Raw genomic sequence first — 23,948 nt, forward strand, 5'->3', positions numbered from 1 at the left:
AATTCTTGTGCGGGACAGGAGAACTGTATCGTCAGCATAGAGTAGAATTGGGGTGGGACGTATTCCTAATTCGGAGCAATGTTATCTTGTATTTCAGTTCAGATAACTTCTACCCTTTTTGTCTCCCAATTAAACCACATGGCTAGCTTCTCCTGGTAATCATGTCCTACAGTTGCAGGGGTTAAGCAGAAAACAGAGGAATGCAGAGTGCAAAGGAGAGCATGATCCAAATATGCAGGTAGTTAATCATAGCAGCTTAGGGCACAAGTACCCAGGAGTCAGGACTAGAGGTGTGCACCCAAAAATTTTCCAATATTTTTCGAATTTGGGTTTAATGGACACAATTTTTTTTGAAAATCCGAAAAAGCTGAATTCCCATACTAATATGGGTTTTTAAGGCTTTTTTCGGATATCTGAAATTTTTTGGGGTCCATTACAGTGAACGGGGAATCTTTGTGGGGCTCTGGGAGGCTATTTTTCAAGATAGAGATATTAAATTTACAGCGTGGCTGCTGATGACTCTTCTTAGAAGAACCCCTAAGTTTGGTAAATATTGGGTCAGGAGATCCAATTTTATTGGCCCCCAGATGAAGGAAAAACTGCAGCTATGCTGTAAATTAAAAACCTGTTCCTTAAAAAACAGCTCCGCAAATATTTCCCAGTGGTTTCAGCGGAGGCATTTTGCCTCCATAGAAGCCTATAGGGAATTCCCAAAAGCTGAAAACATTCACAAATTTTTGGCTTTTTCTGGATTTAATTTTTTTTGGCTCTAGTCAAGTGGTGCCTTTTTTGGGGGGGGGGGGAAGCTGAAAAAAGCCTTGGTTCGGCACGTCCAAATGTATACCCCTAGTCAGGACTAGCACCAGGCCCATTGCATTTGCTGCAGAGAAGAGGGACTTCCATGTGATGTGGTGTTGGCAGCTTGCCTGGAAAGTTTCTGTATTCTAGGAACAGTCATTTCAGTAATTTGCACCGTTCTCTCCATTTGTTATTTTGCACCATGCTCTCCACTTGTTATTCTGCTAAACTAATACTTTAGATCAGGGGAGTCGAACTCAATTGTTACTAGAGCTGGAAATGACATAAATGTCACTTGGCCGGGCCATGCTTCACCAGCCCAGATTGAGATGGGGGGATGACTGCTTCGGCTGGCTCACGGGATGGATAAGAGCTCTCAAGGGGCTGGATCTGGCCCTTGGGCCTTAAGTTTGACACCCCTGCTTTAGATAGTTGACCAGTTAGGTAATCCAGATTTTTAAACTAAGCAAATATTCAACTATATTAAAATTACAGCTTCTTTTGGATATGCAAAGAAGCATCTCTGTGCATGCTGCTTATGCTGAATTAGCCAGTGTACCACACAGCTCAGTCTGCGAAGTGACAATTACAGCAACAAAGAAAGCCCCCCCCCCCCATTATTCAGTCTGCTAATTCTCATCAGACCAAATTGTTTATGCCATTCTGGAGTCTTTTGATTCCTAGAACTGACCCAAAGAGTAATTTGTTCATTAGCTGTGATCTTATTGCTATATTCTTTGTGGATGAAACCTCTCTGATCCATATTGTACTTCAGTTTGAAAGCAGATCAGATGCTAGAGTGTCAGAAACTTTGTCTGCTAAAGTTGTTACAGAGAGATTCGAACTACATGTAGATTGGATCTTTTTGCCTCTTGTGTTAAGAGAAATTAAGGCTCCTCCGTTCTTTGGCAGAAGGAAATTTTTAGGGCCCTTTTAAGGAGGCAGCATTGTTGCCTAAATGATGTAGCTTGAAGGGACAAAGCTGAAACTGAATCCAGGTATGTTGGAGGAGATGCTAGTCAGTAAAGGTGATAGTTTCAAGAGCACTATGCTGCCAATCTTAAAGGAGGTAGGTCTCTTTTAAGCAGGTTGTGTGAAGAACTGAATGGCGCTTTTTGATCTGGCTCTACTGACAGATACACCAGTTGCTACTCTTGCTGTCTTCTTCCAATTACATATCACTTGAACATCAACTCCCTTCCTAGAATCAGCTGATCTGGCCCTGATGATCCAGATTACTGTAATCTTGGGGCTATATTGTAGTGTGCACTATATGGGGGTGTCCTTAAAGATTACTGAGAAAGTTGTTTGTTCAGAATACAGAAACTCGTCTTTTAACTAGAACTAAAAAAAAATTTCATCTCTACCAATTTGTTTTCCAGGTTCAGTTTAAAGTGGTGATTTTTACTTTTTAAAGTACTTCCCAGCCTGGGACCTGTATATCTGGAAGACAGTGGCTCCTTGTGTTAGCTTGTGTAACAACTGTGCTCCTACTGCCTGTGTTGCACAGAAAGGTGTGATCTGTAGCAGCCCATTCTGGGGCATTTTCTGTAGATTCTGTGACTCTTTGTAATGGGCTGATATTTGAGGTAAGAACTTCCCTGTCTGCTTTTAAGAGAGTGTGCAAGATTGCACTGTTCCCGAGGATCTTTTGCTGATTTTGTTGCTTTTTGCATTGAATATTGGTATGGATTGCTGTGGTGATCATGTGTATGTTTTGTTCTTCTGTATTTGCTTCATTGTATTTTGTAAACTGCTTTGGGCCTATTATTTAAGGAAAGGCAGTTAATATTTATTATAATAATGAATTAGCCAGTCAGTGCTTTAAATAAGAAATCAAAAATCACGCAGAACCCATTGCAAAAGCAAGTGGTTTGGTTTTTTTAAGGAAGGGGAAGGAAAGAGGACAATGGATGTATGTATGGACGTATGAGGGAAAACATAGATGCTTAGAAACAGTTAACCTGTATCTTTTGTATGCTTTCCCCAGTGTGGTCTAAAACAGCAGGGAGGAGACACTTTTCAGTGATGTCACTCATAGCAAGGCATGAGGGGCTGTAGGGAAAGGCATAGTGCAGGGTGAGATGCAGACATGAGCCAACCCAGAGTTACTGCTTCAAGACCAGTGTGTTCTGAAGTCCCAGGCATGGCTGAGATGTTGTTCCATCAAACATAACTAATTAGGTGCTCTGCTTATGATCAGTGGGTAGTCCATCGTTTTGGTCAGCACTTTCCCGTGACATCTTCCTGAAGCACTGGTGTGCTCATTAGTATCATCTACTCCTATCCACCCCAGCAACCTTGTCATGCAGGCTGTATGGCTTATCAGATGCCAACGGTGATCTTGAGGCGCGTGCAGCCTGAGAAACTTGCCCTCCTCTTCACAAGAGCATACCTGTACAAACGTGGGACTACACCCTCAGCCCCTCCCAGTGTGAGTTGTATGCTGCGTCAGTAACAAGGAGGGAGTAAGAACTAATCCCTCTCCACTAAACCCTAGTCACACTGACACAGCTGTAAATCATTCATTGAACAGCATCAAGAATACTGGAAGCAAGTCTCACAGATAGATGTCACTCTCTTGTTCCAGCAAGGCTCCTGTGACTTTGCAAGCTGTACAGACTACAGGACCACAAATAGAGCTATGTCTCTCACTACATGCTTCTGAGAGGGATGCCTGTGCTGGTTGATCTGTGCCTATGAAACAGCTTGCTTGGTACAGGAGCTAGGCACAAAATTAATTCATAGGGTTGCTATACATCGGAAGTGACTTGATGGCACTTAACACACACAGGGCAGCTGGAAATTCTCCCCCTGTTGGATTGCTGCCAAGAGCCGAAAGAGAAACAAGCACAGTGATGGGTAAGGTTCCACAGTGGTAGTAAAGAGCAAGTGATCTCCAAAAGTCTGCACTTAGTGCTCTTCCAGGTTCCTCTGCTTCCCCTCCCCTTTGTGATCTTACATAGTAGGATGCTCCTTGCTGGGTTGCATTTAAAACTATACCTGCACTGCTGGGACTGCTTAATGAGGCTCTAATCATGAAAGGTAATCGGCACCATAGGTATTTAACCAGCGGCAGGCTAGCCTGATCTTGTCAGGTCTCAGAAGCTAAGCAGGGTCAGCCCTGGTTAGTATTTGTATGGGAGACCACCAAGGAATACCAGGGTTGCTGTGCAGAGGAAGGCACTGGCAAACCACCTCTGTTAGTCTCTTGCCATGAAAACTCCAAAAGGGGTTGCCATAAGTCGGCTGCGACTTGATGGCCCTTTACACACACACACGACTAAACTGAGGCTATCGTATTTTGATCACGTCATGAGATGACAAAAGTCACTGGAAAAGACAGTCATGCTAGGAAAAGTTGAGGGCAGCAGGAAAAGAGGAAAACCCAACAAGAGATGGATTGACTCAATAAAGGAAGCCACAGCCTTCAATTTGCAAGATCTGAGCAAGGCTGTCAAAGATAGGACATTTTGGAGGACTTTCATTCATAGGGTCACTATGAGTCGGAAGCGACTTGACGGCACTTAACACACACACACACACACACACAGAGAGAAAGAGAGAGAGAGAGAGAGAGAGCAAGGGGTGAATTGGGGAGGCAGTAGGTTGCCTAAAAGTGTAGTTGTGCTTTCCATGTTCCCTCGCTTGAAGGAGTGTGAGTTACACTGGCATGGCAGAACACTGACAGTGCAGTGATGCAGTGCTAGCTGAACTGCAAGGCAAGAACCCCTCCCCTCTCAGTCTGCACTGTGTATATTTGCTGCCAGCAGTTAAGGGAGGTTGGGTTGTTGAGTCATATACAGTAAGTATTGGGGGGGGGGAGAGAGTTTGATTTGAGGCATGGTCTGTCTCTTGGTGTATTTGTATGGGGTATCGTTGAACCCCTTTTGAGAGGTGGAGGCTATGCTTTGTACCTGTGTCCTGAGGTGGAGACCTGCAGTGGATCTGAGCAGTGCAGTGTTTATTTGTCCTTGCCTGTTTGTGCAAGAGTGCTCCTTTTTTGTGCAAAGTGTTTCTGTGGAATTCTGATCATCCAGTTTCTCCCACATGCATTCTCAACGTGCATGGCAGGGGCCAGAAAGAGACTGTCATGTGTCCTGTCACCTGAGCTATGGATGTGCTGGCTGTGGTTTACATAGTGTTTGGACGGGCCTTGATAGGCTGCAGATTGGATGGTATCCTAAGCTGTACCAGGGCTTGAGGGGGAGGGGACAGGGTGAAAGGGTGGGGGGGGAGGACTTGTATGTTCACTGTGTGTGCGTGTGAATTTTTAAAGATACTCCAGTATAATTGCTGAAATATTATGTATGTGTTTGAAGATGACTGGGACGAGATTTTTAGGAAACCAACTAAGCCCTGCTGCTTTGCCAACACACCCCTTATGCTGCCAGTGCAGATACCAGTGTTATACCAGTGCAGAGCTTGCATACATGAGCAATAGGGCCTGTTCACCATTCTGGTCAGGGACAGGCTTTAGGACTGAGATATAAAAAACAAAACCTTATTTTGTTGATATAGTGCCAAAATGTGTTTTGAATTGTATTTAAATGAAACATTAAAGTAACTTTTGGTACAGTTGTTATGTGAACTCTTATTTTCTTTTGACATTGTGACATTATACAAGTGCTGTGACCAGTCTTGGCTGCTGGGAGAAGGTAGATAACCTGCTGCTTTTTTACAGCTTCCAGGTTTGTTAGTCTGATACTGACTCTCCTCTTGCCTTCCTCTGGAATACAGTCCCCACTGCTTCCCTGTTTATAAGGCAGATTCAGAGCACAAACTCCAGGACCAATGATGTGGGGGAGACTTGTCTTAGTAACTTTCTCTTACCTCATAAGGAATTGAATTTCAGATAGGTCTCTTGCCTGCTGGTGATGGGAATATGCATATATTGAACTGTTTTGAGTGAAATGCTAAACCAGTGGTGATGTAGAATTCACAGTTGGGAATGGTTGGAATCCCAGGTCCTGCAGTTTGGGCCTGGCTAGAGTTCCCCAGTTCCAGATAACTTTTCTGCTGCCAGTCCCCTGCCCTGTTCACAAAATTATCTCTGGTGATGGGGCAGCTGATGTGGAGGGCTTTAGCAACAGCCTCAGCTTTAGCTCCTGGATTTTCCTCTGGAACATTCATTGCCGCTGGGGAGTCTTGGAAATGGGGGAGGAGAGGGAAAGCAGCAACTTTTAAAGAATATCCCCTGGTCTCATAAATATTGTCTGTTCAGTGTTATGTAGGTTGTATTGAATTCTTGAAAAACCTAGTGCAAAAGACCTTGCAAAGAAAAACAACAAAAGCTTGGAAATATGTGTTAATTAAAAAAAAAACTTCTGTCAGATGTTGGAATTTCATTTCATTCTTTTTTATTTCATTACAGGATTTGGAATTCCATGGAGTTATGAGATTTTATTTTCAAGACAAAGCAGCTGGAAATTTTGCAACTAAGTGTATCCGTGTGTCTAGCACTGCCACAACACAGGACGTAATAGAAACACTTGCGGAGAAATTCCGTCCAGATATGCGAATGTTATCATCACCTAAATACTCGCTTTATGAAGTGCATGTCAGTGGAGGTTAGTGTATTCTCTCTAGGACTAAAAAATACATGGTCCTTTCAGTTGAAGAATAGTTTATTTGCTTGTGAGAGGGGAATTAATAGGACTAAGCTGTAAGAACATATTAATGCCTAGAGAAGTGAAAAACCAGAAAAATTCATTAAAACCCTGTTTTTTCCCTGAGGACTCCCCCCCCTCCATTTTTCCAACTGAAAATTGAAAATTTTAGGGAGTACTGAAAAAAAACTCTCATGAAATATTTTCTACTTTAGAATGAGTGAAATGCTTTTAAAGACAAGGTGGGCATGCTGTAGTCATATGTAGCTCTTTAATCCAAGATGCATTTCTGCATCTAGAAGGATACCGAATCTTCACAAGGAGAGCATGCAGGGCACTCATTGCTTCTGCACAGTTGTATGCCTTCTGTGATCCTCACTGAAGAAAACTGAAAGTTTCATTGACAACTCTCTTGTACCTTAATTTTGCTGTCTGGTTAATGTGCTACAGCAGCTTGCAATTTTCTCTCAAGTATTGGGTATATTTGCAATTTTGCATGTACAAAACTAAGGGATTTGTAACTTTTAAATTTCATAAATATGTCAAATACTGTAATTTTATATGCTAAGTAAGTTATAAATGATCCATTTTGTGTTGTTAAGCAGTAAAAGTTAAGGTTTTAAGGATAGGACAGTGAGTATTGCATATCTTTCAATTTTCCCTAAAATTTCTGTGGGTTTTTTTTCTGGAGGAAAAATGAGGGAGTCCCCTCCCATGGCTTCACAATTTCCAGAAATGTTACATCTCTATTAATGCCACAGACATTTTACACTTCAGAAAATGCAGATTCTACTTTTATGGCTTTAATAAGGCTTAAATAAAAAGTTCATAAATATTCTCCAAATGCTTTTGTGAAGAGGGAAGACCTTGCACTATTTTTTGAAGGGTTGCTAACTTGGTTGATGAGAGAATGGTCTCTTTAGGAAGCATATGCCAGAATGTTGGAGTTTACAACTGTAGAGGATTTTTCATTAGCCAGTACCACTTGGTGTTGCTCATCCATGTCTTGTATCTTGAAGGATTGGTTATTTGAATTGCCCTTCCAAAAAGATTGGAATTTTCAACTAGTGGAGAATATGGCAGCCTGTCTCATAATAGAATGAAGGATCAAGGAACATACACAGCCGTGATACTTTCAGCTGACATATGTTTTTTTACCCTTTCCAGTTGTATAGCCTGGCCCTGGGAAGGCTCTCAATAGCAAGCCTCTGTGTTTGTTATAATCAAAAGAAGTTTTGCTAAAAGTCTATTCAGTAGGGAGGAAAAATTTGGGAAGGAGGAGGTGAAACAGGGCTTCTAAAAGAAAAACAGTCCTGTTAAAAGCAGTGGATTGCCTTCTATTACTTTGCCTATTATAGTTATCAGTAGTTTCTAAGTTGAATAGGTCTCATTTGACATATTTGTATTGTTAGTCCATCTGGAAGAGGAAGTGGGAAAATATTTCAAATAAAATGTTATAAAATTTTCTCAAATGGAAAGCAGAGAAGCTGCTAGTTTTGTAAACTGTACTGGTTTGTAACTTCACCATAGTTTTTTTAATAAATCCCATATGCTTTTCTGTTGTTCAAGACTTGTCACCTGCCACATTGATACACTAAAAGTGGTGCATGTGGTTTGGTTTTCTTCATTCCTGTGGACCTTTTATTGTGTTCAGAATTTCGATTGTGTGGTATTTGAATAGCTTAGATTTGATCAGTAGTGCTATACAGTAACTGTACTACTTATGGTGTAGTAACTTTAGCTGAAAGTCCTACTTTGGAGGATAACTTAGAAGGATATTTTATATACTAAAGAGGGGGAGGGTTAGTTTAAGTGAACTAGACATTAGTTAAACCAGGGTAGATTTAAGGTTCATGAGGCTGTCTCTTCCCCCCTCCCCCAATTTCAGGGAGACAAAGAGGTAGGAAGGATAATAGATTATTATTATTTTCAGAGAGAACAATTTTTTTGAAAAATCTGTGGGGTGGAGTGAACTGAGTTTTTTTCTGGATGGCTTAAGAAAAAGAAATCTTGGGGGAAAATGAAAAACATGCAATTTTATTTGTACTTTAGAAGCAGCACATCAAAAGCTATTTTCTAGATCAGGGTTGTCCAGGTTTTTTCAATATTGGACCACATAATCAGAAATCCATGTGAGTATTGGCCACATTAATGGCTTGTTCATAACAGTGGTAAAGTGTAGCCTGTTAGCTATTCACAAATACGGATTTTCTAGTAGTAATATAAAAGCAGTCTCCCCCCACAAAAAAAGTTCACTCAGCTTTATGAATACAAAGGGCATAGTTATGGGTGTAGTGCTAATCATTGATCAATTTTGATCAAGTCACTTTGAATACTGATATTTAAAAGACTGAACTATTTTTTGAGAACGGGATGTATTCAGTCAGGGCACATCTCAGCTGTGGCTTTGTTTTTACATCACTGAAAGTGGTTCTCGGCTTCAGTTTCAGCAGTTTCACAAAGCCAGGTGGACCCAAGCATTGTCCAGGGTTTGGCCTCCTAGCTAGAAATTTCAGGATTAGTTCTGGGATTTATATAGTCATCTCCAAAATTCCAGGAATACTGTGTTTTCTTGGAGGACATAGTTTGCTTTCAGCTCAGTCAGTTCCTCTTGAAACAGCCACACTGATAGGACAGATGCTAGTCAGTAATTCTCCATAATGCCCCAGTATTGTGATGTATTTGTAATAGAGGTAAACATAAACAGCTCAACTTTTTTTTTGCTAATAATCTCAGGCAAGGTGCATCCCAGAGTCAGGTGGGCTGCTTTTGGCCAGTAGGCCATATGTTTGGCGCCCGTGTACTAGATATATTCATGAAATAAAAAGTGCAAAATTATATATTCTGATAAAAAATACATCCAGGCTATGAACTGCTGTAGTCTTATGAAAACATTTCTCTCTGCTGGACAGCAAACAGGAAAAAAGGAAATAATAGCATCATTGTGGCAAAAAAGGCCCCATCTGGGTAGGAATAGTACGCAAACCTCAACATTATCATGCTGAAACAGAAGACACTACAGTGAACTCTGGAATGCCTTATCTGTAGAAAATAATTAACTAATTGTGATATTAAGCACCAGAAGTAGAATTTGCTATTAGGCAAAACTTTGCAGTGCTGGCTGTTTGATATCATCACCATCATCATTATATCTATAAGTAATTATTTTAGAATTTTTCATCGTTAATCAAATCCCCCCCCCCCCCCAGATATTTTATTTCATTTCCCCCCAAGTGTTGAAGTTTTCCTTATTGGGACTTGGGTGGGGTGGGGAGAGTGAATGTGCATGTATTCTGTTTATCCTTTCCTCCGGTCGACATGAATAGTAGCTCAGTGATGTACTTGGTGGTGGGAAGTGTCATTAAGTCACAACTGACTTGTGACGACCCAGTAAGGCTTTCAGAGCAAAAGATGTTTAGAGGTGATTTGCCCTTGCCCGCCTCTGCGTTGTGACCCTGGATTTCCTTGGCTGTCTCCCATGCAAATATTAACCAAGGCTGACCCTGCTTAGCTTCCGAGATCCAACGAGAAGGGCAAAGGGAAGCGTGACCCTTTTGACTAATACTGCTGGCTTTAACGAATACTACCTTGGGAGACAGTGTCAAGTCTCCTGTTATTCAGTGGGGCTTACTTGCAGGGAAGCATCCCTAGGATTGCAGCCTCAGTGTGGTAATGGACTAGGGAATATGTGGTCATCGGAAGATGCATACAGATGAGGTATAGCTGATGACTGAGTATGCTTGACCTAGAGGCATAGCTATTGTTCTTTGGGGTGGGGAGTTTGTAAAAATATTTTAAGCTGGTGTGAATATTTAGGCTCTTCTGAAACTTGGCTTTATTAAATTTAGAGTTTTTGTATGTGTTGGTCATCTAGATTTACTACTTTTTGCAGAAGAGTGACTGAGAAAACAGTAAGCATGGCTGTCTTGTGGATCTCTAGTCTTAGGCCCCCTTAGCCATGTGAAAATATTAACATGGCACTAGGGAATCTTCTTTTAATGTGTACACACAAAAAAAACCTTTGAGTGCTAGAAGACTGCATAGGAGCCCCATTCTTGATGTATGGAGGAACCTTTGGTCTGCATATTCTGGTACTCTTAAGACATTTACCATATCAGGAAATGTACAGTTCATAATTTGGGAATTCCTGCTGGAGAGGTTTTAGTAATTGTTATGATTTCAGAGCTGTTGAGTTGAGCATCTTTTATAGGAATTTTGCATAGTTGAAGATGAATATTTTTTCACAGAGAAATTGTAGAAGAGGGGGGAGGCTTTGAGTGCAAGTATAACTGGCTACTGTTTGCCATGTTGATTGCAGAATTTAATTCGGTTAGATTTTGCAATGAAAAGCTGAAAAAGATCTGACAAGGTCTTTCAAAGCCACGGAAGAAAAATCATGAAACATAGCAATCTTATTCTGTGCTACTATAGTCATCATACAAAATTTTTGATGTTAAAGTAGTAAGTAACCATTAGTGACACCCTCTTTCATGTTTTGAAGAAGAAAGAAGATTGGATATCGATGAGAAGCCTCTTGTTGTGCAATTAAATTGGAACAAAGATGATAGAGAAGGGCGGTTCGTACTCAAGAATGAAAATGATGCACTTCCCTCAAAGGTATGAAAAAACAATATAAGCATGTCTTGTAGATATTTTTGCAAGTGTGAGTTTTCGTAATTTCCCCTTGGTTTTGTTAAAAAGAAAGAAAGAAAAAGAAACTGACAATGTATCCTGGGTGTACCTGGTAGATTCTGTCATACTCCCTCTCCATTATACTCATGATCTAGGCCAGCGGTTCCCAAACTGCTCCACAGAGCGCTTGGTGCTCCTCAAAACATCTAGTGCTCTATGAAGAAATTGGAAAGAAAAATACTACTGACATTTGGTTTAGTATATAGGTGCTAGGTGAAAATTAGTGCTCGGTGACAAATTTCTCTCCTGAAAAGTGCTCCATGACTCAAAAATTTAGGCTATGAGTGTGGACCATCAGGTAGGTTAGTCAGCTTTGATGGCAGGGTAGGTAGTAGCGTCATGTCCTCTCTAGCTACTATTGACTTAGCTGCTGAGACTAGGCAGCTAATTAGAGGTTTTGAGGAGATCTTTCTAAGGTTTATTGTCAACATCTTAAGTAACTTGTAGGCAATGAGCTCTCAACTTACATCTTTTGGTGTAGCGACTGGTGGAATGATTACAGAACCTGAAAGTGAAAGTCGTAGGCCTCAGACAGATTTCAAATGGGGCTTATATACTGATAAAATTGCTATTGTTAATGATAAAATTGATAATGTTAATTGGACTGGCTTGACAGTAAACATACTTAGGAAGTGATATGTGACTTGCTTAACACGTTTGAGGGTCTTTGCTAGAGTTGACTGCGAAATTGTATAAGGTCCACTTTTGGATGGATCAGTCAAAAACACGTCTGTGGTCCTTGTAATGAACATTATGAGTAATTTTGCAATTTCTCCTATTCCCCAATTTTTCCTTGGTGCCCGTTAATACAAGGGGTATGTAATTCCAGGATCCAGCAATTCATGGTTCAATGGAAAAATGCAACCATGCCTTTGTAAAGGTTCTCTAATGTGGTATATTAGAGAATTGTTATATGTAGACTTACCAGTTGCACAACCGTAATGAAGACATGGGTGTACCCTTCCGAATATCTCTGAATTGTGGAAATAAACATGCAGATACCTTAAAAAAAAACCTTTTAAACCCAGTGTCCATACTTGGCAGATACCAGGAGCCTTGGTAAAGTCCTGTGCTTTTCCCATGATCCCTGAATTGCTGGACCCCGGAAGTACACACCCCACAGCAATTAATTTCAACCCCCTCGGTATTATTTAGTATTATAAATATTCTTAAATCATTTCAACCTGCTGTGTTACAGCACTTATGATTACTAAATGTTGATCAGTTATTTTTTCCCTTGGGAAAGAATTTAATAGAAGACTATCAGAGCATATCTACAGGTGTAGGGAGGGATTGAATCACAAGCAGAACAGAGCTGAAGGAATCTGCTGATCCCTTATATTTACTCATGTTAACTTTTACACTGAGGATATTACAGACTATTGTATGGCTAGTGTCTAAGCTGCTTAGGTTTTCATTAAGAAGATTGGATGTTTTGACACAAACTGTAGAACATTTACTCATATTTGGATAACTTAAAAGCCATTAAGAAATAAGCTACAACCAAAACAAAGCCTAGACAAAGTCATATAGGGGAAACTAGGGAGGTGTTAATTATTAATAATCGATCATCCTATATAGTAGATTAATTCTGAATTGTGTTAAGCTGCAGAACCACAGTCCAACGGCTGATCACACCAGGGTATGTATTTAGAATTATAAATGTTCTCAGATTGTTTAAATCTCAAATGTAGCAGTCTCAGATCACTATTGGTCAGTTATTTTTTGTTCTTTGAAAGTGGGCTGGTAAGCAAATAAGTTGTCCTTTTAGTTCTGTTCAAATGTTCGAAATGGTGAGCTAATTATTAAATTGGATTCACTTGTCCTTTACATTGGTATTATAGACAGCATCTTGTTCTTATATAGTGCAGGTTTAGGAGGAAAAAAGAATGGGATGATGAATGCTATTTAAAGTCTGATTTTTTTGTACACAGTTATCAATAATTAAGGTCATATAAGCATGGTATAACGTATCTGTGTGCTGAGGATGTTCTTCACTGACAGGGTTTTTTCCCCATTGATTTGCTTTCTCCCATTTTATACCTCCCATGTTGTTTCTAGTGTTGTTCCTGGGGGTACCCTGAATCCTAGGGTCAGTGTTTCAGAGGGTGCAGGTGGCTGTGGCGGGAGGGAAATGTCCATTCTACAGGCAGCATTTTTCTTGCAGCTTATTGGTATGCAACCCATATTTTGAAACAGCATGAGGCACCACAAATGCTTCTCAGAGTTGAAAAACCATTTCTGAGACCTGAGTTTTGTAGGGCATGGTACTAGCTAGATTGAAGATATCACACTGATCCCTTGTTTGGTTGAGAGGACTGAACCTAGCTTTGCTGCGTTTGAGGCTAGGTGTGGTCACAGAAAGTATATTTTTTCAAAAAAAAAACTCCTTTCACTGGTCTAAAAAGGTAAAATTGTTTTCAATTTTATATACTGTGGTTCCAAAATAAGATTTGACTTGGAAATTAAAGTTGTTAGAGTTATTTACCGGTTTGTTTCAGAAGGCTCAGAGCAATGGCCCTGAAAAACAAGAGAAGGAAGGAGTGATCCAGAACTTCAAACGAACTCTATCAAAGAAAGAAAAGAAGGAAAAAAAGAGGCGAGAGAAAGAGGCATTGCGGCAAGCTTTGGACGATAGACCATTTCATGGGGATGATATGTGAGTCTTAACTCCTAATGTGTATGTTCCTGTACATCGATCAATAGTGCCAGAGAAGAGGTAGAACACTCTTATAGCATGGATTGGTTTATGCATGACTACCATATTTTCCTGCGTATAAGACGACTTTTTAACCCCGGAAAATCCTCTCAAACGTCGGGGGGTCGTCTTATACGCCGGATGTATGAGGGCGGGTGCTGAATTCCGAGCCGGACTGGAGAATGCTGAGGCAGGGTTGAGACTCGGGCCTCCGGGGCCTCGCCAGCCTGCATGCTGGCTGCGCCGCTGGCTTAGTGGGCCCCTGTGTGCCTGGCCGGGTTCATGTAGGAAGGAACCTGGGACCTTCTGCAAGCGGGTGGGTGCCTTTGTGTGTGTACGGGGGAGGGGCATGAACCGGGAACCTTTTGTAAGCCGGTGCGTGCCTTTATGTTTGCGGGGAGGGGGGACCGGGAAGAAACTTAGGGCCTTTTGCAAGCAGGTGCGTGCCTGTGTGTGTGTGTGTGTGCGCGCAGGGGAGGGGGGGGAACCGGGAAGGATTCCATGTTCCTTCTCGGCTCCCCCCCTCCCCTGCACACACGCACGCACGCACCCGCTTGCAGAAGGTCCCAGGTTCCTTCCGAGTGGGGGGAGGGAGGGAGAAAGCTTCCCCCAAGGCTGCCCCTACAGCCGCAGTGTGCAGGAACGTCGCGGCACACTTCAAAAACCCCTTTCACTGCCTCAGCTGTTCCTGCATGCCGCGGCGGCGTGCGCAACCGGGCTTCACCCTTCCCGCCTCCCTACCCCGCCCCCAGAGTCACCTAATCGCCTCCCGTGCAGATGCTCCGCCGCGGGAGCTGCTTGGCTTCTTCCCTTCTTCCCCCCTCCCTCTTGCCACTCAACAGCTGACAGGCGGCGAGGGGGGGGTAGAAGAAGAAGCCAGCCGCTCCCGGGAGCCGATTAGGCACTCTGGGGGTGGGGTGGGGCGGCGGGAAAGTTGAAGTCCAGTTGCGCGGGGTTGCGCGTGCCGCCAGCTGTGTGTGTGTCTGTGTGTGTGTGAAGGCTTTTCTCTCTTTTCTTCCTTTTTCTGTCACTCCTTTCTCTCCCTTTCTTTCTCCCTCTTTTTCTGTCTCTTTCTTGGTCTGTCACACTCTGTCCTTTTCTTTTTCTATGTCCTTTTCTTTCTCCCCCATCCATATCTCTCTCTCTCTCTCCCCCCTCTCTCCCCTCCCTCTCCCCCTCCCTCTCCCCCTCCCTCTCCCTCTCTCCTTCTCCCTCTCTCCCTCTCCCTCTCTCCCTCTCCCTCTCTCTCCCTCTCTCTCTCTCCCTCTCCCTCTCCCTCTCCCTCTCTTCCTCCCTCCCTCCTTCCTTCCTTTTTTCATTTATGCATGGGAGGTTTTGTCTTGGATTTGCCACTCTATAGACTAGATGCACATTTTCCCAATCTGAATTCTCAAAACTCAACAATAAATCCCATGCAGAGTTTTGAGAAATCAAATGGGAAAAATGTGCATCTAGAGAGCAGCAAATCCAAGGCAAAACCTCCCATGCATAAATGATCTTTCTTTCTTTCTTTCTTTCTTTCTTTCTTTCTTTCTTTCTTTCTTTCTTTCTTTCTTTCTTTCTTTCTTTCTTTCTTTCTTTCTTTCTTCCTTTCTTCCTTTCTTCCTTTCTTTCTTTCCTTCCTTCCTTCCTTCCTTCCTTCCTTCCTTCCTTCCTTCCTTCCTTCCTTCCTTCCTTCCTTCCTTCCTTCCTTCCTTCCTTCCTTCCTTCCTTCCTTCCTTCCACCCCAAAAACCTCCCTAGCGTCCCCCCCACCCCCCCACCCCCCGCTGGGAGATCTACAACCGGTATGGCATTGGTATGGCCCCCAATGATGTGATAAATATGCAAATTGCCCTTGGCAGAAAAAAGGTTCCCCACCCCTGCCATAGAGAAACTGCCTCTAGCAGTCGCAGCCGGGCAGATGATCACCCGTGCAAATCTCCTGCCACAAAGAGTTTCTCTGACACCATAGGGTTGGGACCTTGTGCACGCTGAGCGGGTGCTCTGCCATTGAACCATGGCCCCTCCCCTATGGGGTCAGAGAAACTCTTTGGGGCAGGAGATTTTCACGGGTGATCATCTGCCTGGCTGCGACTGCTAGAGGTGGTTTCTCTACGGGCGCTTCTACCCACTCGCCTCGCTCTGGGCTCAGAACCCGGCCGGGGCAGAGCGCGAACTTCACTTCCCAGCGTGCCTCGGTTTCTCTTCGGGCGCTTCTACCCACTCGCTTCGCTCTCGGCTCAGAACCCGGCCACCATTTAACTGTGCGTTGTGTGAAAAAAAACAACAACTTCTGTTTTGAATCTCTCCCCCTCCAGCTTGAGCAGATGGCCCCGCCTTCTAGTATTATGGGAGAGGGTAGTCTTATACGGCGAGTATATCCCAAACTCTATATTTTAGCTTGAAAAGTTGGGGGTCGTCTTATACGCCCAGTCGTCTTATACGCCGGAAAATACGGTAACTATAATTTGTTCAGAATTGGTGGTTACTTTTCATAAGTATACACACAATTCATTGCGGGAGAGGGCTGTGATGTAGTTTGAGTCTACAATATGTTTGCCTCTTTGTTGGCATACATGTTTGTGTTTTATGTATTCTTGTCTATGATTGTAGCGTGAATGAAAAAAGCAAATATGACTGGAATGCACAGTGTCTGTAAAGTTTGTATCTCTGGTACCTGGCATTAAATTTTATGGTACACATGGCCCTGCCCGACCAAGTAACATGTATGTCATATCCGGCCTTCGCAACAAATGAGTTTGTTGAGGGGATGCTCAACATCCCCTTTCTGTAGCCACCCCAAGGCTGCAATCCTAGGGGGGGTGGGCGAAGCTCCATAGGAGCCAGTGTGGCCCTGCGCCGGCGTCCCTGCCATTTCACCATGGCTCAAAGTGGCATTGACGCTGGTGTGGGGGCAAACACACTGGTGCTGGGGAGCCACGGAGCTGCGCCAGCCTCCACCACCAGTGCTGCCACGCCAGCAGGGAAATCCTGGAAAGGAAATCTCGTGTGGGTGGGGCATTTCCCTGGCGTTCCCAGGGGCGGAGCTGATGCTAGTCAGCTTCCAGACCCCTTTCGTCCTAGGAATGCCCCTTGGTGCTGCAGCGTGGCAAAATAGGTGGCGTAGCCTCGCTAAACCCAATGGTGAATTTTTGCCGTTTTTCTTTCATTTAATGTGTTTCTTTTGCGGCCAGGAAGCCTCACAGGAGGCATCGTGGCTGTGCCACTCCCGGCCATCACATATCCCCCACCCCCTTAGGATTGGGCTGTAAGACTTCCCTTTCTCCTAGACTTTATAGTTCCTTCTGTAGTCTGGAGGTCAATTGTAGTTGCAGGAAAACATCAGGTCCCACCTGGGGGTTGGCAACTGTAGTAGGAACAGCGTCGTGATAATGTATTCTAGTCTGAAGAAGTTGTCTCCACGTGTGGTGCTCTGTTCATTTCACTTCTATGAATAGAAATATTCATAGAGGAGTTCCTTTTAAGGAAATGGAGGATTCCCTCCTGTTGTCTTTCAGACACAATTTACATTGATATTTCTTGGCTTTACATTTATTATAATTTTGAAAGATATAGTAGATCCCACAGTCTAGAAAATCCAAACCAAACAATTCCTAGCCTTGTTCCCAAAAGCATACATTCTAGTTCATGTTGGTCTTCATATTAATTCAGTATGTACTCCTTCGGTTGGATGCTTGCTCCAAGCAGATCTCCCCAGTTGGATCACAAACAATTCTCTGATAGAACCATGCCACAAAGGCTTCTCAGAGGGGAATGCAGATTGGCAGGCTAATATTATTTTTGTACAATAACATTTAAAAACAAATATGGTAGCTGACAGATTTATTTATTAATTGACAGTATTTGGTAGACTCAGGTTTCCCTTTTATCACTTCAGGACTGGATTGCTAGGCAACTGAGGCAATCTTGACTTCTCTTTAAAATTTTTGGACTGGTTCATTTCCAAGTCCCTCCAGAATGAATGAATGGTCACCCAAGCGTTTTCCAGTTTACCTCAGAAATGGTTCTCATATTTAGTTTGTTAAAAATTATTGTTCTTCTGAGTTCTAGAAATTGTCTCATAAATTTATATACTACTTCGCCTGGTCATGAATGGATTCTACTAAATATCCCTGATTAGGGAGAACAGTTGGTTTTATTTCCCCCTGATTATATAAAAGCAGTTTTCACTGTAGAACATGAAAGAAGATTGCAAGTAGATAGCATTTTGATATTTGTGTATGTATGCGAATTTGGTATTTGTAGGCAAAACAAGCTTTCTGAAGGAAGTTAAACATTTAGTTACTCAGTTTGGAGTCATTAAAAATTTCTCCTCTCTCCGTGCCTATAGATGAAAGATGTAAAATGCTAAACTTGTTATCAGTTCTTTTGTCTCCATTTTTGCCTTTTGATTGTTTTCTGTATACTTGATATCTTGTTATTCCCCTTGGTTTATTTAATCAGCACTAATCATCTGGGTAGCTCTCTGCTAGTAGAAAAAGTAGTAGCTATATCTGACATTAGAGGAAAACATTTTCTCTGATAATGGCTGATAATACTTCCTTATGTAAAGAAAAATAATTTTTCTGTTAAGTTTTCTTACACAGTGTTTAAATATAACAACTCTTAAAATACTGTCTAAATGCAAATGCATTGTTTTTGATCCCTTAATATTTTCAGTTTAATTTCCTTACTGATTTGACTGCACTTGATATTTAATAGTATGTACAATATTGTTTACATCAGTACATATCTTGATTGATTTTGTAAGACAGAGCAAAGCCTATTCGAAGGCTAGTGCAATAAACTTTATATGGAAATTCAGTATATTATCATCCCTTTCAAATTCCTTTATGTCCTTTGTTGTGAATGATACCTTGGGGCCGTAAGAATGAATAATGTGTGATTCTTTAAATTAATTCGGCAGTGAGAATTCTCGTCTTGCAGCAGAGGTTTACAAAGATATGCCTGAAACAAGTTTCACTCGCACAATATCCAATCCAGAGGTGGTAATGAAACGACGGAGACAGCAAAAACTAGAGAAGAGGATGCAAGAGTTCCGGAGTTCTGATGGCAGGCCAGATTCAGGTGATAGCCTCACCTTTCGTACAATTTGTGATTAAACTATTTGGAAACTTAACAATTTGCTCTTTTTCTCACTAGCCCTTTTGAATATGATTCGGAAAATTGGTTCTGATCTATTAATCTTAATGTAGCTTAGAACCCAACCTTTCCTTTTTTCAGTTATACAATAAAAGCTTTGTTATCCAGTACTCATGGGAATTAGGGGTTGTTTAAGTGCTGGATACTGAAGCTTATTGCTCTGCCTCGCCTGCTACACAGAAGAATCAGCAAGTGACCACATCCACTGCATTGAGATCACTATGGCATTGGCCTCCATGCCTGGTGGGTCCTTGCCTTCCTGCAGAGCTGTTTTATGAGGCAGGCAGACAGGTGGACCATCTGCCTGGGATCCCTGCAGCAGAGCTGGCTCCCAACAGCTTCAGGTGGGCTGAGGGGGATGGAGGCACCCAAGGATGACATCAGCTAGAAACACTGACTGTCAGAAGCCCAACAACAACTGGAGGCATCAGTCTGGCCAACTGAAGGGGTCAAATTAGGACATGCATTTGCCTGAAGATACAGGGTTATGGTTGCTGAGGGGGAGGAACTTCCCCTGTGGGCAATGCCAGTTAACTGAGCATTCTGGATTATCAAGTGCTGGATAACCAAGCTTTAGCCCTACATGTTAAAACTGGCATGTCCTCTTAATGTTATACCTTAACATTTAAGCAGCGTTACACCCTGCTAAGCCCATTGACTTCAGTGGATTTAGAAGGGTGTGGCACTGTTTAGGATTGCACTTCGAAGTACAGATTGGCATGTTTTTTAATTGCCCCCCACAAATAGGGAGCCTATTTCCTGAAGGCTTGTTAATTTCTATCCCACATTAGTAGGGATGAACTAATCCTGAAGGGACTGGCTGTGGGGGGGGGGCGTGCCTTAATATTTAAAGAATATGCAAGTACTCAAGGAAATCACAAAACGTTTAGTATCCAGTTAAAGATATGCTTTAACCAATAGAACAGCTAGATTTGAGTCGAGCAGCACCTTTAAGACCAACAAGATTTTGGGGGGATAAGCTTTCGCATGTCAAAGCTCCCTTTGGCAGATAGCTGCAGTAGCTGTTCTACTGCAGACCATCATGGCTATCCTCTGAAGCCTTATCAAATGATTTTAAAAAGGCTGAACCAACCTCCATCTCCTTCAAAATAGCATCCTAAATAGGACATATTTCTTAATCTTCTCTGAAGTTCAGAATACATCTGGCCAAGTTTATTTTCTCCCTTGGATAGGGATTTTCAAGCCAAAAGTAGTAGTCATTATGCTTACAATTACAAACAACAAGTGCAGGAGCATGAAAATGTAACAAAAAAAGAGGCCAGTTTGACACTATAACCTATCAATCAGAAAACAATCCTTTCAGAGGGGACAAGGACCACCCTGAACTGTTGAAGATGGGCAGAGTAGAATTGGCATAAAATCAAGGAAGGTGCAGTGTGAAACATGATAATCACACTTCTGGTAAACATGCGTTCTGAAGGTGTGTGACTCATCTAAAACAGAATCAACAGGTTAAAGGATCAGTAAGTCTTGTTTCAGAAACACTGTTCTGCCCTTTCTATTGTCAAGAAAAGTAAGTCCTCCATTAACCTCTGTATTTTTGATGGTCTCTAGATTAAATTTGTAAGAGAAATTAGTTCAGGTTTTCAGGTTGCATTTGTATCTCATTAAAATGTAATGAAATGCATTTCATAGGTGGAACACTGAGGATTTATGCAGACAGTTTGAAACCAAATATACCATACAAGACAATCCTGCTGTCCACTACGGATACTGCAGATTTTGCAGTTATTGAAGCTCTGGAGAAGTATGGTTTGGAAAAGGAAAATCCCAAGGATTACTGTATTGCTCGAGTGAGTAAATTGATTTAAGAAAATGATTTGAAGATGGTTTTGATTTCGTAAGGTAATCATTGGAGCACATTTTCTTATGTCTTAGTAAAGAATAGAGATGCTTCTCTTGATCCCTTATTCAATTTCAGCTTCAAAATTTTTGAAAGCATCCAAATGACTTTTTGTACAGCAGCTTCATTGCAAAATCAGTATATCTACAATATTTGAAGCCAACATTGAATAGAGGTGGCACAATACTGTTTTCTGGCCTTGAGCTAAATGGGTTTCATGCTTTTTACTAAATGGGTCTTTTTTGTTTGTTGATTCTCTGAAATTGTAAAAAGTTCAAATTTTAATATTAATATATTTGTTTTTGCTACTACTTTGACACATGGTAGATTGAGGAGAAAGGCAGCCATTAAAGGTTGAGCAAACTCAACTATTCTGTCTGCCCGCTTTTACTGTGGACTTGAGGCCAAGGCCCATAAACTTGTCTCAGCAGTATAGAGGAGTTAGCTCCATTGAGTTACAGACAGGGAGCTCCCACCAATCTGCTTTACAATTGCAATTTATAGGCTGGCTTGAATGGATAGAGAGATGTGTTTGATCCCTCAGGATCTTCATATCATGCTTACTTGTCAGCTGCTTTGGTTGCCCTGATTGGGCAGAAAGGAGGGATATCAATTTTGTAAATAAACCAAGGTAAGAGTTGATAAGGACTCTTTTTGTTATGATCTGAAGTGCTGTCTGTTGAGTTGATATTTATCTTAATTTGTCATTTTGCCCAAAAGGAATAATGATTTTTATTGGAAAGCAGCAAGCATTATTAAAAGCTAACAGTGTTGAGTTAGGTTCACCATCTGTTCTAAAACAATCTGAGGTTTTTTTTTTATAAAACTGTTATAAAATCCCTATCACAGATGACTACTGTTGTCTACAGCACCAGCTAATTGTTAGCTCATCCTGCTGTTTAGCTGTGTCACCATGAGAAAGTGGGTTGTGATTACTAACTGGCATTGGCAGAGCTCTGTGCAGAATGAGTTTTGGCATTGGATTAAAGCTGTGACTGTGATCAATTGCTGAAAGCCAATTGGTTCTGTAGTCTGTATGTGAGTGGTGACTGGCATAGACAAGTTATCCTCTGGCAATATGGCTGAAAGTTTGAAAAGGCTGACCAGAAAGAAGACTTGAGACAGTTATAACTGTGCTCTAAAATATCTTGCATACTATGAACGTAACATAGACCAGGCCTTGACCAATTTTCTTTTGCTCTATGAGTCAGCCCAAATCTTATGCGCAAGACTCATTTTTCAGCCTTCACGGTTTTGTATTTTAATGATCGTACTTTTAAATTATTGCTACCACAAAACCTACTACTAAACATGTCACTAAACACATAATTTTAATCAAGCTATAAGACAAAAGCATTGAAATATATAAATTAATACAGAGTAACTCTGGCTGTCGTCAAAATAAAATAATTGCTGAAAATACTAGGCGCCACAATGAAATTCCTGGCCCCATGGCTACCTAGTGCCTGGAATTGCTCAAGCCCTGGATAGACTTCTAAAATCATAAAGAGCTCATTCTCACTCTTTGGGGAGAGGACTTCTTGGCGTGGATGATTCCCACTGTCCACTTCTGCTTTAACTTCCTGTCTCCACTGGTGTGGGGAGAGGGTCACTCTTCATTTCCTACAGAGTAAAGGAGTTCCATAGAGGAGTTCAGCTTAGTTAGCTTCCACACTTGTTTTGATGACCTGACTTAATGTTATTTCAGCGGTCCAATTTAAAAATAGCTGAGAGCTCATGCTGGGAGCTCCTGCCTCGGCGCCATCTCGTGGCTTCCCCTAGGTAGCTTACCTATGGAGGTTTTTTATGTAGTACTTGAGGAACAGAGAACTGTGTGGACCAAGATTAGTGAGGGTCTGCTAACCCTCTGCTCCTACTGTTTTGCTCTGTTTATGCTTACACTTGAGTGGAAGTGGGGAGTTGTCTTATAATGAGGCCTGGTATCCAAAATTCTTACCAGAAAAGAAAAATTAACAAATAAGTTGTCCCGTGTCGCCCGTCCAGCAGGGCTCCCGGAATGCCCCAAACTCCCAGCACGACAACACAGATGGCGGGGAGGGAGCAGGGCCCTGACCTGACTTACTGGCAACTCGACACAGTCAGGCGGGGCTTACAAAGCACGGAGTCACTCCCGCCCAACAGCTGGGAGGCGGCCAAAAGCGTGAGCGTCCCGCCTAACAGCTGAGAGGCGAGGAGGAGAGCGAGTGGGCAAAAAGCCTCACTGATCCCGGCGGGGCCCCAGGTGGAATGGGCGGCAGGTTCCTCCGACCTTGTCAGATAGGGCTTCTGACAGCTCCGGTCCCAAACAAGATGGTTTCCCTGCAAACAAGATGGAGTTCTCCGTGCATTCCTCCCCCCCCCCCGTTTTGCACACAAGCTCCGGCCAGGGATTTGCAATTGTATTGGGACCCGCCCGTGTAAATCTCCAATCTGATATCGGGTCCCGTGCACAAAGCCGAGAGCTCGGCCATCTCCTCCACTGATTGCTCTTAATTGTTTCTGTTTCAGTTTTACTTAAGTCGTTACCGGCAGAAAACGACTACATTGTCTCTTTGTTCCTGTAACCCTATTGTATCAGCCCTATATATGTATCCTCTCCCCCCCAGTCATGTATTCCAGCCTTGTTTGCCTCCTTACTGAAATCATTGACTTTCGGAATAAATCTTTGAATCTCTGCTCTGCCTGGATTCGAGTTCTGTTGCCTGAACTGCGGAGGCTAATCTGGTGAACTGGATTTGTTTCCCCAACTCCTACACATGAAAACAGCTGGTGACCTTGGGCCAGTCACACACTCTCAGCCCCACTCACCTCACAGGATGTCTGTTGTGGGGAGGGGAAGGGAAGGTGATTGTAAGCTGGTTTGAGTCTCCCTTAAGTGGTAGAGAAAGTCGGTGTATAAAAATCAACTCTTCTTCTTCTTCAGAGAGAACTATATTGCATTCATTGCCTATGGTGACTTTTCCCCATGCTGTGTCAGTTCACTTATTATGATACACAACTTGAGAATGTATTTCACAGAATATATTATTATCCCCTCACCTCTTTAGATAGCAGTACTGAATGTTTTTGAAGTACTTGATGATGGGTATTTTTGTATTAATTGATCTGTTCATGCTTTTTCATTTAATTTTTTTTTAAAAGAT

The 23,948-nt window shown here is 42.3% G+C and overlaps 1 protein-coding gene across 6 annotated transcripts in view; it reads left to right on the forward strand.

The window, feature by feature from the left end:
- The window catches only part of AFDN (afadin, adherens junction formation factor), a 127,334-nt gene that overhangs the window by 17,470 nt on the left and 85,916 nt on the right, over positions 1-23,948 (forward strand). For 4 of the 6 annotated variants that reach the window (XM_056853748.1, XM_056853750.1, XM_056853751.1 and 1 more), the window contains exons 2-6: positions 6,173-6,368; positions 10,912-11,024; positions 13,601-13,758; positions 18,706-18,866; positions 20,598-20,755. In XM_056853748.1, coding sequence (XP_056709726.1) covers positions 6,173-6,368; positions 10,912-11,024; positions 13,601-13,758; positions 18,706-18,866; positions 20,598-20,755 — 786 coding nt within the window. Of the gene's footprint in view, positions 1-6,172; positions 6,369-10,908; positions 11,025-13,600; positions 13,759-18,705; positions 18,867-20,597; positions 20,756-23,948 lie in introns of all 6 variants that reach the window. The other 2 variants (XM_056853752.1, XM_056853754.1) reach the window with 2 other exon arrangements.

The sequence above is a fragment of the Euleptes europaea genome, chromosome 7 (genome assembly GCF_029931775.1).
Source record: "Euleptes europaea isolate rEulEur1 chromosome 7, rEulEur1.hap1, whole genome shotgun sequence".
Lineage (NCBI taxonomy): Eukaryota > Metazoa > Chordata > Lepidosauria > Squamata > Sphaerodactylidae > Euleptes > Euleptes europaea.